The sequence below is a fragment of the Mobula birostris genome, chromosome 6 (assembly GCF_030028105.1).
Source record: "Mobula birostris isolate sMobBir1 chromosome 6, sMobBir1.hap1, whole genome shotgun sequence".
Taxonomy (NCBI): domain Eukaryota; kingdom Metazoa; phylum Chordata; class Chondrichthyes; order Myliobatiformes; family Myliobatidae; genus Mobula; species Mobula birostris.
This window is the reverse complement of record NC_092375.1, coordinates 189,469,899-189,483,537: the sequence shown is the minus strand read 5'-3', so window position 1 is coordinate 189,483,537 and position 13,639 is coordinate 189,469,899. Positions and strand designations below refer to the sequence as shown.

At 46.1% G+C, this 13,639-nt stretch overlaps 1 protein-coding gene across 1 annotated transcript in view; it reads right to left on the bottom strand.

Annotated features, from left to right (window-relative positions):
- The window catches only part of LOC140199663 (secretin receptor-like), a 62,341-nt gene that overhangs the window by 4,774 nt on the left and 43,928 nt on the right, over nt 1-13,639 (bottom strand). Inside the window, exons 10-11 of the mRNA XM_072262114.1 lie at nt 12,821-12,912; nt 1,074-1,212 (exon numbers count right to left, since the gene is read on the bottom strand). Of these exons, the coding sequence (XP_072118215.1) occupies nt 1,074-1,212; nt 12,821-12,912 (231 nt within the window). The remainder of the gene's footprint in view (nt 1-1,073; nt 1,213-12,820; nt 12,913-13,639) is intronic.

Here is a 13,639-nt window from a genome sequence, read left to right as displayed (position 1 = left end):
TCACTAGTGTATCTGCCTCCACCACTGACTCAGGCAGTGCATTCCACACACCAACCACTCTCTGAGTAAAATCCTTCCTCTAATATCCCCCTTGAACTTCCCACCCCTTACCTTAAAGCCATGTCCTCTTGTATTGAGAGGTGGTGCCCTGGGGAAGAGGCGCTGGCTATCCACTCTATCTTTTCCTCTTATTATCTTGTACACCTCTATCATGTCTCCTTTCATCCTCCTTCTCTCCAAAGAGTAAAGCCCTAGCTCCCTTAATCTCTGATCATAATGCATACTCTCTAAACCAGGCAGCATTCTGGTAAATCTCCTCTGTACCCTTTCCAATGCTTCCACATTAGTGAGGCAACCAGAACTGGACACAGTACTCTAAGTGTGGCCTAACCAGAGTTTTATAGAGCTGCATCATTATATCGCGACTCTTAACTCTATCCCTCGACTTATGAAAGCTAACACCCCATAAGCTTTCTTAACTACCCTAACCACCTGTGAGGCAACTTTCAGGGATCTGTGGACATGTACCCCCAGAACCCTCTGTTCCTCCACACTACAAAGTATCCTGCCATTTACCTTGTACTCTGCCTTGGAGTTTGTGCTTCCAAAGTGTACCACCTCACAATTCTCTGGGTTGAACTCCATCTGCCACTTCTCAACCCACTTCTGCATCCTATCAATGTCTCTCTGCAATCTTTGACAATCCTCTACACTATCTACAACACCACCAACCTTTGTGTCGTCTGCAAACTTGCCAACCCACCCTTCTACCTGCACATCCAGGTCTTAAATCCATTGGATTTAAGAGAAGTTTGGATAATTACAGGGATGGGAGGGATATGGAGGTCTCTGGTCCAGGTACGGGTAGATGGGACTAGGCAGAATAACAGCCATCATGGACTAGGTGGGCTGAAGAAGCAGTTTCTGACCGGTAGTACTCTCTGACTCTATATTATTGCACTTTGAAAATCATCAGCTGTGTGCAAAAATTATTGTTACAAAATACTATTCCACTGGAATAATAATATATTAAATGATTATTCACTAATTCCAAAGTCTATTCAAGCACATACCTGAAATGATCCAAAAAAGAGATCAAAGCCTATTCGTGAATCTGTTGCGAGGTTGCTTTCTTTATCCGGGAAAAATGCAAAAATGATATAGTGGATTCCAAACAAGGGAATTAACAAGAAAGTTGACTTTGCAAGTCTCCTAGAAATAACAAATGCAACATACAAAAAGTGTTAAAATACATCTGCTTTTTATATTCCTGAATGGTTTTTCACTTCTAAGTGGAAAACCTGAATGATTCAAGTAACAGATGTAGTAATTTTGTTGCACATCTGTGTTAATTGCCTAACACTGTGAGTCAATTTAGCCCTCATGGTGTCAATTCCATCAAATAAGAGTTGTGAAAAGAATGTTACCTTGATCATTTGTGCTTGAATATCTGATTATAGTTTTCAGAAATGACTTGGATTATGATATTATTTTCTCAGCATGTGGAAATCAGTGCGCGTTCACTCATTGGTGATGATGTGAGAGGTTTAGAAAGAGCTTGGGTGCTGTTCAGCTTTTTTCTTGGTGGCGGCAATCAGCAATGGGTCAATAGAAAGAAAGGAGATGTAAGTGGAGTGGCCATTGTGTGACTGGGGCTTTGTTAGAGTGGTCTGGTTTTGCCGAGAACAGACTTAGGCAAGTACAGGTACTTACTTTCTAAGTAAGTAAGTAAGAAAGCTTCTGGTAAGTTTTTCTTTTCTGTTTGTACATATCTAGTGCACTGAGAATGGATGTGGAGGTAGTGTTATGTTCCCTGTGTAAGATATGGCAACTTTGGGAGATGTCCAATCTCCCTGATAACGATATCTACATGAAGTGCATTGAGATCAGCTCCTTAGACTGTGTTAAGGAACTGGAGCTGTAGCGCAATGTCCTTCAGCTCATATGGGAAAATGAGGAGGTTATAGATAGGAGCTATAGGGAGGTGGTCACCCCTCATTTACAGGAGGCTTGTTCCTGGGGATTGTCAGGCAAGAATAAGTGAATAGGCAGTCAGTGCAGAGTAGCCCTGTGATTGCTTCCCTCAATAATAAGTATACTGCTTTGGATTTTTTTTTGGGGGGGGGAATGACCTACAAGGGGAAGCCACAGTGTCCAGGTCTCTGGCACTGAGTCTGGCTCTGTGATTCAGAAGGGAAGGGAGGGAAAGAGGAGAGCAGTAGTGATGGGGGATTCCATAGCTGGAGGAGCAGAAAGCAGATTCTGTGGAAATGCAAGAGAAACCCGAATGGTATGTTACCTCACAGGTACCAAGGTCATGTCCATGACGTTCCAACAGGGGAGGGTGAACAGTTGGAGATGATGGTACAGATTGGTACTAATGACATAGTGTAGGCAGGAAAAGGGAGGAAGTCCTAAAGGGAGAATATAGGGAGTTAGGCAGGAAGCTGAAAAGCAGGACCTCCAGGTTGGTAATCGCTGGATTGCTGCCTGTGCCATGCGCCAGTGAGGGTAAGAATAAGATGATTTGGCAAATTAAGATGTGGCTCAGGAGTTGCTGCAAGGTTCTGGCTCTCATCTTTCTGGATCATTGGGAACTATTCTCAGAAAAGTATGACCTGTACATGAAGATTGGATTACACCTGAATCCGTGGGGACTGAATATCTTTGCGAGCAGGCTTGTTAGAGCTGTTGAGGAGGGTTTAAACTAATTTAGCAGGGAGATGCAATGTGAAGTGAGACTGTGAGGAAGGGCAGGCAAAACTGCAGTCGGTGAGATGAGGCGAAGCGTAACAGAAATCTACAATCAGAAAGGGTGATGAACACAGGACTGAAGGTGTTGCATTTGAATGCACGCAGTCCAGGGAATACAGTAGCTGATCTTGTAGTGTTGTTGGAGATTGGCAGGTATGACGTTGTGGGTATCTCTATGAGTCCTGGGCTGAAGGAAGATCATAGCTGGGAGTTTAACATCCAAGGATACACAATGCATCGAAAGGACGGGCAAATAGGCAGAGGGGGCAGCGTCACTCTGTTGGTAAAATATAAAATCAAATCATCACAAAAGAGGTGACACAGGATCTGACGGTATAGAGTCCTTGCGGGTAAAGTTAAGGAACTGCAAAGGTAACAGACCCTGATGGAAGTTATATTCATGCCCTCAAATAGTAACCAGATGTGGACTACAGATTACAATGGGAGATACAAAAGGAATATCAAAAAGGCAATGGTATGAGAGTCATTGGGGTTTCAATATGGAGGTAGATTGGGAAAATCTGGTTGGTGCTGGATCCCAAGGGAGTGAATTTGTAGATTGCTAGTGAAATGGCTTTAAAGCAGCTTGCGGTTGACCCCACTAGGGGAAAGGCATTCCGGGGCTGGGTGTTAGGTAATGACCCAGATTTGATTAGGAAGCTTAAGGTAAAGGAACCCTTAAGACAGTGCTCATAATAGAAGCACTGAAGATGGCGGCGCGACACAGCACACACTGGCCTCTCCAGTGATGAATATCTGTTATCTGTCGAGTAGGGTGCTGTGCACAATCCTGATGTGATGGAGACAGACATGAGAGCACGGAGGAACATCTGGTGAAACTTCTGAAATGCCTATATCGCTGTCACTGCTACTGTGGATCCAGAATCTCCGGAGGGGAAGGCCCCAAGTCCTCGGCTTTGCTTGTTGCTCGGCGGCCAGGGCAGATGTGGTAAACCATGTATATATGTTGTAACTCGGTTACCTGTCTGGACACACCCCTCTGCTGACTGTCCCTGTGGCTCCTCCCACAGAGTCCTGTATAAAGGTGTTCGCCTTGCCCCTCCCCCTCAGTCCGGGGGCAGACACTCACTGTGGAGGTCGTATTGTACAGCGAATAAAAGCCTTTCAGTATTTTACCAAACCTCAGTCTTTTGGAGTAATTGAAGGTGCTTCAATTTTATTCGCTGTACATTTTAAAACATGGAACAGGCTCTGAGACCAGACAAATTAGACCTCGATCCGCAAATGCCTGACGCTGGAAACCCTTTCGAACTCTGGCTGGCCTGTTTCGAAGCGTATCTAGAGGAGATTAAAGCGACCGACCCCGTAGCGAAGCGCAGAGTTCTACTCTCCAGGGTCAGTCCACGGGTCTATTCGCTGATCAGAGAGCAGCCGAACTACAATGGCGCGATGAACGCACTCAAAAGACAATACCTGAGGCCGATAAACAGCGTCTATGCTCGGCATCGCTTAGCGACACGGCAGCGACGGTCCGGGGAATCGAGTGCTGAGTTCGTCCAGGCCCTACAGACACTCGTGCGGGCCTGCAATTGCCAGGAGCTGACGGCGGCGCAGCATGCAGAACTCCTAGTGAGAGACGCCTTCGTCACGGGGACCAGGTCAGTGTACGTGCGCCAGCGGCTGCTGGAAAAAGCCGATCTTACCCTAAGTTCGGCGATGGAGCTGGCTGATACATTGGAGGCCATTCTGCATAACTCCGAGGCTATCCAGGCACGCGATCCCCCGATGGCCTTGTGGGCGCCGCAGACCCCGCAACCTGCCAGCGAATCCACCTCGGCTATAGCCAGTCGTGAGTCCGCGAAGTGCTACTTCTGCAGACTGGAGAAGCACCCCCGGAAACGCTGCCCGGCCCGACAAGCTACCTGCTCCAGCTGCGGAGAGAAGGGCCACTTCGCCAAGGTCTGTAAGTCAAAACCGCGAGCGGGATCGAGCAGCGCCGCGTGCGAGACGTGGGGGTCGCCATCTTCCCTGCACACTGCCACCACATGCGAGACATGGGGGCCGCCATCTTCCCTGCACACTGCCACCACGTGCGAGACATGGGGGCCGCCATCTTCCCTGCACACCGCCACCACGTGCGAGACATGGGGGTGGCCATCTTCCCTGCCGTCATCTTTCCTGCACACTGCCACCACGTGCGAGATGTGGGGGTCACCATCTTGCCTGCCGTCATCTTCCCTGCACACTGCCACCACGTGCGAGACATGGGGGTGGCCATCTTCCCTGCACACTGCCACCACGTGCGAGACATGGGGGCGGCCATCTTGGTCGGTGCCACCTCCCACCGCCTACGACCAACGGGTGCTCACGGGGCACCCCACCGCGCCGGACCAAGACAGCGACCCCACCCTGGCTTCCGTGACCCTCGACCAAAGCGCTCCCCACCAGCTCACAAGGTCAATGATGGACATCCTGGTGGAGGGGCACAGGACAAGCTGCCTCTTTGACACAGGCAGCACAGAGAGTTTTATCCACCCGGCCACGGTGCAGCATTGTGGACTCATGATACGGCCGAAAATCGACCACTGGAACCACCCTACCATCTTGGCTGACGTCCCCGGGGCCAGTGCTGCTCTGGAAACATGCGAGGAGCAATAAATACTCCCTGATAGTCGAGAGGGTTCACTTACTTCGTGCGAACCCCCAGTATGCCTACGTAGTTTTACCTGATGGGCGGGAGGACACGGTCTCCATCCGCGACCTGGTGCCCGCAGGAGCTCCAGGCCCCTACCCTGAACACTCCGTGGTGACTATTGACCCTGTACCCACCAATGTATGTACCTACGAGACACCGTGCACCCCAAACCCTATACAGACACCACACGACACTCCCATACCGGGCGCGACGCACACACACGAGGGATTACCGACGCCTAACGTGCTGGCACCTGAAGTCAGGCCGGAGCCAGCACAACCGCCATCGCCGGTGCAATCACCGCTGGTGCTACGTAGATCACAGCGACGGACTCGACCGCCTGATAGACTTAACCTGTAAATATACTTCTTGTAAATATTGTCAGTCACTTCACCCCGCGGGATTCTTTTTTAAAAAAAGGAGGGGTGAATGTGGTAAACCATGTATATATGTTGTAACTCGGTTACCTGTCTGGACACACCCCTCTGCTGACTACCCCTGTGGCTCCTCCCACAGAGTCCTGTATAAAGGTGTTCGCCTTGCCCCTCCCCCTCAGTCCGGGGGTAGACACTCACTGTGGAGGTCGTATTGTACAGCGAATAAAAGCCTTTCAGTATTTTACCAAACCTCAGTCTTTTGGAGTAATTGAAGGTGCTTCAGCAGGGTCGAAGCGCTCGGCAGAGATGGTGCTCGGTGCTCGGTGTCGGAGGGCTGGTCAGAGGCTCGAAGTTTTCAGACGGACTCAGAGTTGGCTGTGGTCGGGTGCTTCCAGGGTGCTGCATCAGCAAGTTTGAGGCGCTGGAGGTTCATGGCAGGGAGAGTTTCTCCCTTCTACCGTCTGCGTGAGATGATGGACTAGCGGGACTTCGAAACTTTTTTTACCATGCCCATGGTCTGCTTTTATCAAATTACGGTATTGCTTTGAACTGTTGTAACTATATGTTATAATTATGTGGTTTTTGTCCGTTTTAGTCTTGGTCTGTCTTGTGTTTCTGTGATATCATACCGGAGGAACATTGTATCATTTCTTAATGCATGCATTTCTAAATGACAATAAATGAGGACTGAGTGTCCTCATAATTTAATCTAATCTAATCTAATCTAATCTAATAATATGATAGACCCTAACCCTGCTGTTTGAGAAGGAGAAGGGGAGACATTTAGGGTTTTAGGTATATAGGTCCAAAAGCTAATGAAGCTGAAAGGGGAAGTAGATGATTACCGCTTTTCCAATAAATGCAAGGGATACAAGAACAAGGAGATAATTATATAGTAAATGTGTATTACTCTGCTCTTTTAGCATCAGCCAAAATAATCAAAAATATAGAGAATAAGAAAAGAAGTGTGCAACTGTAATGGAAATATAGTTTGTGCGTGAAAGCCTGAATGTTTCTTCCACTCTATAATGTCTAGTACATCAATTTTGCATCATACATCAGGCTTCTGGAAAATCGCTGCTAATAAGCACACTGTAGAAACAACAAGTGAAATAAAACACTTCTTCTCTGCAAAATATTCCTTCTGATTATTGATGACACCAGTGCTAATTTAATTTCAATGCACTTTGTAACTCTTTCAATATGTTTAAGAAAAAGTGAGAGATTTAAAACTGATGCATGCAAGCACTTCTGGCAGACATGATGTACTCTGGGAATTCTCTGTCATAGAGGGCAGTGGACTCCAGATTGTTGATAATATTTAAACAGGAAGTACAAACACCATTTCCAGAAAAGTCGGGATATTTTCCAAAATGCAATACAGACATCCCACCTCTCCTGGAAATTCCGGGAGTCTCCCGCATATTAATAGTGGCTCCCTGATGCCCGCAAATTATATACAATGTCACGGAAAACAATTTTTTTGAGACCGAGCGAGAGAGCGCGAGAGAGAAAGCAAAAGAGAAAGCGCAAGAGCGACCATGAGAGAGAGCGTAGCAAGCAAGCGAGAGAGAGGAAGGGCGAGAGAAAGAGAGAGAGAGAGCGCGCGAGAGCGAGAGAGAGAGAGCATGAGAGCAAGCAAGCGAGAGCACGCGAGCGAGAGAGAAAGCAAGCGAGAGCGAGAGAGAGAGAGCGGGCGCGAGTGAGAGAGGGAGAGAGCGCGAGTGAGCGAGAGAAAAAGCAAGCAAGAGAGAGAGAGAGAGAGAGAAAGCAAGCGAGACAGAGAGAGAGAGAGCAAGCAAGATCGCGCCATGGCAGAGTGTTCCAAAAAAAGAAAATATAAAACATACGTCACCCCAGACTACCCTAAAGTGTACCCCTGCCTAATAGGGGTCAAAAATAATGACAGTGTTGCTCGCTGCACTGTTTGCAACAGTGACTTTTCTATTGCCCATGGTGGGTTAAGACAGTAAAAGACATGTTGAGGTGAGTTTAACAGGTGTCATTCATTCATTAGCATAGCTAACGTTATTTAAACTAGCTGGCCAGCTGCTAAGGTGCTACTCTATTGCAGACATCCCACCTCTCCCGGAAGTTCCGGGAGTCTCCCGCAAATTGATGGTGCTACCTCCCTGAAAATGAGCTTTTGCAGGGTGGGATGTCTGGCAATAAAAACAAAAATCTGTGATATGTTAATTCACATGAACCTATATTTAACTGACAAAAGTACAAAGAAAAGATTTTCAATAACTTTACTGACCAACTTAATTGTATTTTGTAAACATACACAAATTTAGAATTTGATGGCTGCAACACACTCAACGAAAGTTGGGACAGAGTTGAAATAAGATTGAAAAGTGCACAGAATATTCAAGTAACACCGGTTTGGAAGACTCCACATTAAGCAGGCTAATTGGTAGCAGGTGAGGTATCATGACTGGGTATAAAAGTAGCGTCCATCAAAGACTCAGCCTTTGCAAGCAAGGATGGGTCATGGCTCACCCCTCTCTGCCAAAATTTGTGAGAGAATTGTTAGTTAGTTCAAAAGGAACATTTCTCAATGCAAGATTGCAGAGAATTTAGGTCTTTCAACATCTACAGTACATAATATTGTGAAAAGATTCAGAGAATTCAGAGACATAGTGCGTAAAGGGCAAGGTCGGAAACCACTGTTGAATGCGCGTGATCTTTGAGCCCTCAGGCGGCACTGCCTAAGAAACCGTCATGCTACTGTGACAATTATAGCCACCTGGGCTCGGGAGTACTTCGGAAAACCATTGTCACTCAACACAGTCTGTCGCTGCATCCAGAAATGCAACTTGAAACTGTATTACGCAAGGAGGAAGCCATACATCAACTCTATGCAGAAACACCGGCGAGTTCTCTGGGCCCGAGCTCAACTCAGATGGACCGAAAGACTGTGGAACCGTGTGCTGTGGTCAGATGAGTCCACATTTCAGCTAGTTTTCGGAAAAACAGGCATCGAGTTCTCCGTACCAAAGACGAAAATGACCATCCAGATTGTTATCAGGGAAAAGTGCAAAAGCCAGCATCTGTGATGGTATGAGGGTGCATCAGTGCCCACGGCATGGGTGAGTTGCATGTATGTGAAGGTACCATTGACTCTGAAGCATATATTAGGATTTTAGAGAGACACATGTTGCCATCAAGGCAATTTCTCTTCGCGGGACGTCCATGCTTATTTCAGCAGGACAATGCCAGACCACATTCTGCATGGGCTACAACAGAGTGGCTTTGTAGATACAGAGTGCGTGTGCTTGACTGGCCTGCTGCCAGTCCAGATCTATCTCCTATTGAAAATGTATGGCGCATCATGAAGAGGAGAATCAGACAATGGAGACCACGGACTGTTGAGCAGCTGAAGTCTTATATCAAGCAAGAATGGACAAAATTTTCAGTTGCAAATCTACTATAATTAGTATCCTCAGTTCCAAAACAATTAAAAAGTGTTATTAAAAGGAAAGGTGATGTAACACAATGGTAAACATGCCTCTGTCCCAAGTTTTGTTGAGTGTGTTGCAGCCATCAAATTCTAAATTTGTGTATGTTTACAAAATACAATTAAGTTGGTCAGTAAAACTATTGAAAATCTTTTCTTTGTACTTTTTGTCAGTTAAATAAAAGTTCACGAAAATTAACAAATCACAGATTTTTGTTTTTATTGCATTTTGGAAAATATCCTAACTTTTCTGGAAATGGGGTTTGGAGAGAGATTTTTGAAATATCGGGGGTGGGGAGGTTGAGGGCAATAGGGAACTGATTTAGAAGAGGAGATAAGAGCTGGTTGTCTATTCCTGCTACTACATCATTATTTCTTGGCCATTTTCAAGCAACATTAATGTGATTTCATCATCATTTATAAAGATTATCCATGTTCACAGTGAAATGCAAACGTGAATAAAAAGACCCGAAAACCTAGGAACAGAATTAGGCTATTCAGCCCATCAGACCTGCTCTGCCATTCCATCATGGCTGATTATTATCCCTCCCGACTCCATTCTCCTGTCTTCTCCCCATAACCTTTGACATCCTGATTAATCAAGAACCTATCAACCTCCATCTTAAGTATACCCAATGACTTGACCTGCACAGCCGTTTGTGGCAATGAATTCCACAGATTCACCACTCTTAGGCTAAAGAAAATTTTCCTCGTCTCTGTTCTAAATGGATGTCCCTCTATTCGGAGGCTGGTCCCTCTGGTCCTAGAGTCCCCCTCTATAGGAAACATCCTCTCCACATCCACTCTATCCAGACCTTTCAATATTCGATAGGTTTCAGTGAGATCCCCCCATTCTTCTAAACTCCAGCGAGTACAGCCCACAGCAATCAATTGATCCTCATGTGTTAACCCTTTCATTGCTCAGATCATTCTTGCGAACCTCCCCTGGACTTTCTTCAATGCCAACTCATCTCTTCTTGGATAAGGGATCCCAATCTGTTCACAATACTTCAAGTGCCGCCCAGCCAATGCCTTATTAAGCCTCAGCATTACATTGTTGTTTTTGTATTCTTGTCCTCTCAAAATGAATGTTAACATTGCATTTGCCTTCCTTAGCACTGACTCAACCTGCAGATTAACCTTTAGGGAAATTTGCACGAGGACTCCCAAATTCCTTTGCACCTCAGATTTTTGGATTTTCTCCCCATTTACAAAATAGTCCATGCCATTACTCCTTCTGCCAAAGTGTATGGCCATACATTTCCCTACACTATATTCCATCTGCCATTTCTTTGCTCATTCTCCTAATCTGTCGAGGTTCTTCTGTATCCTTTCTACTTCCTTAAAACTACCTGTACCTCCACTTGTCTTCGTACCATCTGCAAACTTGGCCACAGAGCCATCAATTCCTTCATCCAAATCATTGACATATAACCAGAAAAGAAGCAGTCTTATCACTGACACCTGCAGCACAACACTAGTCACCAGCAGCCAACCAAAAAGGCCCCTTTATTCTGACTCTTTCCCTCCTGCCAATCAGGCAATCTTCTATCCATCTTAGTACCTTTCCCATAACACCATGGGCTCTTATTTTTTAAGCAGCCTCATATGTGGCACTTTGTCAAAAGCCTTCGGAAAATCCAAACAAACAACATCCACTGACTCTCCTGCCTGTTATTTCCTCAAAGAATTCCAAAAGATCTGTCAGGCAATATTTCCTCTTTAGAAAACCATGCCGAATTTGGCCTATTTTATTATGTGCCTCCAGGTACCCCAAAACCTCTTCCCTTAATAATAAACTGCAATATTTTGGCCAGGCTAACTGGCCTTAATTTCATTTCTTCTGCCTCTTTCCCTTCTTGAAGAGGGAATGACATTTGCAATGTTTCAGTCCTCAGCAACTATTCCAGAACCTAGTGTTTCTTGAAAGATAATCACTAATGCCTACACAATCTCTCCACCCACCTCTTTCAGAACCCTGAGGTGTAGTCCATCTGGTCCAGGTGACTTATCTACCTTCAGACCGTTCAGCTTCCCAAGCACCTTCTCCTTAGTAATAGTAATGGCACTCACTTCTGCCCCCTGACACTCTCACATTTCTGATATTCTGCTAATGTCTTCCACAATGAAAATTGATCCAAACCACTCCATAAGCTCTTCCCCCATTTCTTTGTCCCCATTACTACTCTCCAGTGACATTTTCCAGTCTCTCTTTTACCCCTTATATAACGCTGGACTGGCCACGTAATCCGCATGGGTGAAACAAGAATCCCCAGGCAGCTGCTCTACGGTGAGCTTGAGCATGGCAGTCACGATCAGGGCCGCCCCAAAAAAAGACGCAAAGACAATCTGAAATCGTACATCAAATGGGCAGACCTCCAGCCTCGACAACTTGAGGAGTCCGCAGCCGACAGGGCTGCGTGGCGCGCCCTGACCAGAAAAGCTTCATCTGACTTTGAAGATGACCGAAATCAGCCCCTTGCAGCAGCACGAGAGACCAACGCCACAAAGCTGTGTATGCACCTGTTCTAACAACCGCCATTCCATGTCTAACCTGCAACCGCTTGTGTGCTTCAGACTTCAGCCTCCGAAGCCACATGCATATCCACAGATGACTGCACAACGTTTAGTCTTCCTCGGACCCCGAGAGACAACCACCACCATCTGAAAAAATATTTTGTATCCTCTCTTTTATATTATTGGATAGCTTACCTTCGGATTTCAACTTTCCTCTCATTATGGCTTTTTTTCGTTGCCTTGTGTTGTTTACTAGAAGTTTCCCAATCCTCTTCCTTCCCACTAATTTTTGCTCTATCATATGCCCCCTCTTTTGCTTTTATGCTGCCTTTGACTTCCCTTGTCAGCTATGGTTGTGATCCTGTCCTTAGAATACTTTTTCATTTTTGCTGCACCTTCTGAATTGCTCTCGGAAACTCCAGCCATTGATGTTCTGCCATCATCTCTGCTAATGTCTTCTTCCAATCCACTGGCCAGCTCCCCTCTCATGCCTCTGTAGTTCCCTTTTACTCCACTGGAATGCAGTCGAACAGTGATCATGATTTTTTCCATGACCATGACTTTTCTTTGCAAATTTTTCTATTGTAGAGGTTTGCCATTGTCTTCTGGGCAGTGTCTTCACAAGATGGGTGACCCCAGCCATTATCAATACTTTTCAGAGATTGCCTGCCAGGCGTCAGTGGTGTGTGGCATAACCAGGACTTGTGATGTGTGCCAGCTGCTCATACCACCATCCACCATCTGCGCCCATGGCTTCACAGATCTTGATCCAGGGGTGGGGGGTCTACACCTTACCCGACAGTATAGCAGAGGGAAGGAGCACCTTACACCTCCTTTGGTAGAGACATATCCCCACCCTACCTCCCAATATTTTTATAAATTTCATCACTTCAGAGGCCATGATACAGGTTATGAAACAAAGTAACATATTAAATCAGAGATAGCATGATGTTGTGGTATAGATCTTCTAACACTGTTGGGGAGTATTCATGACTTCCCACAGGCAGGGGAAATTTTGCATTTGCCATAAAGAGGATGTCAAGTAAAGTGGCTTACTTGTATTGGTTAAATTCATTCCTCACAACATCAGGTGCCTTTAGCTTTTTTATTAATATGCTGATGATGTGAACAAAGAGCACAAAGCTGATCTGCAAAACAGAAAAAAAAAGTAAACATCACTCACGGAAAGGTGCAGGACTGAATTGGCATTGACTATCAATCATCCATTTTCACAAAATCTACAGTAATCCCGTTCTTTCCAGCTCTACATGAGGGCAATTCACTGAGGAAAACCATCTGTGCTGCCCTCCAGTGTTCAGTCAGTGGAATGACAGGCTGGATTGCATGCTTCTTCACACTGCTGGGTACCTGGTTACTATACCATCAATTTCTGGGACATGTCGCTTAAGGTCTTGCACTATATATGTGTTTTTGTTTGCTTGATTTGCTGTGTACGTTTTGCATCTTGGCCCTAATTCATTTGGCTGTATCCATTTGATTTAATTTGATAATTAACCTATCAATCCACAAGTCTTTAGGACGTGGGAGGAAACTGGAGCATCCTCATGTGGTCATAAGGATAACCTGCAAACTCCACATGAACTGCATCCAGGGTCAGAATTGAAACTGCGCCCTGTCACTGTGACACACCAGCTGTACCAGCTGTCCCACTGTACTGTCCCCGATGTCTTGGTCCCACTGTACTGCCCCCGGTGTCCGTGTCCCACTGTACTGCCCCCCAGTGTCTGTCCCACTTTACTGCCCCCGGTGTCTTGGTCCCACTGGTCTGCCCCCGGTGTCTGTCCCACTGTACTGCCCCCGGTGTCTGAGTGCCACCGTACTGCCCCCGTTGTCTGTGTCCCACTGTTCTGCCCC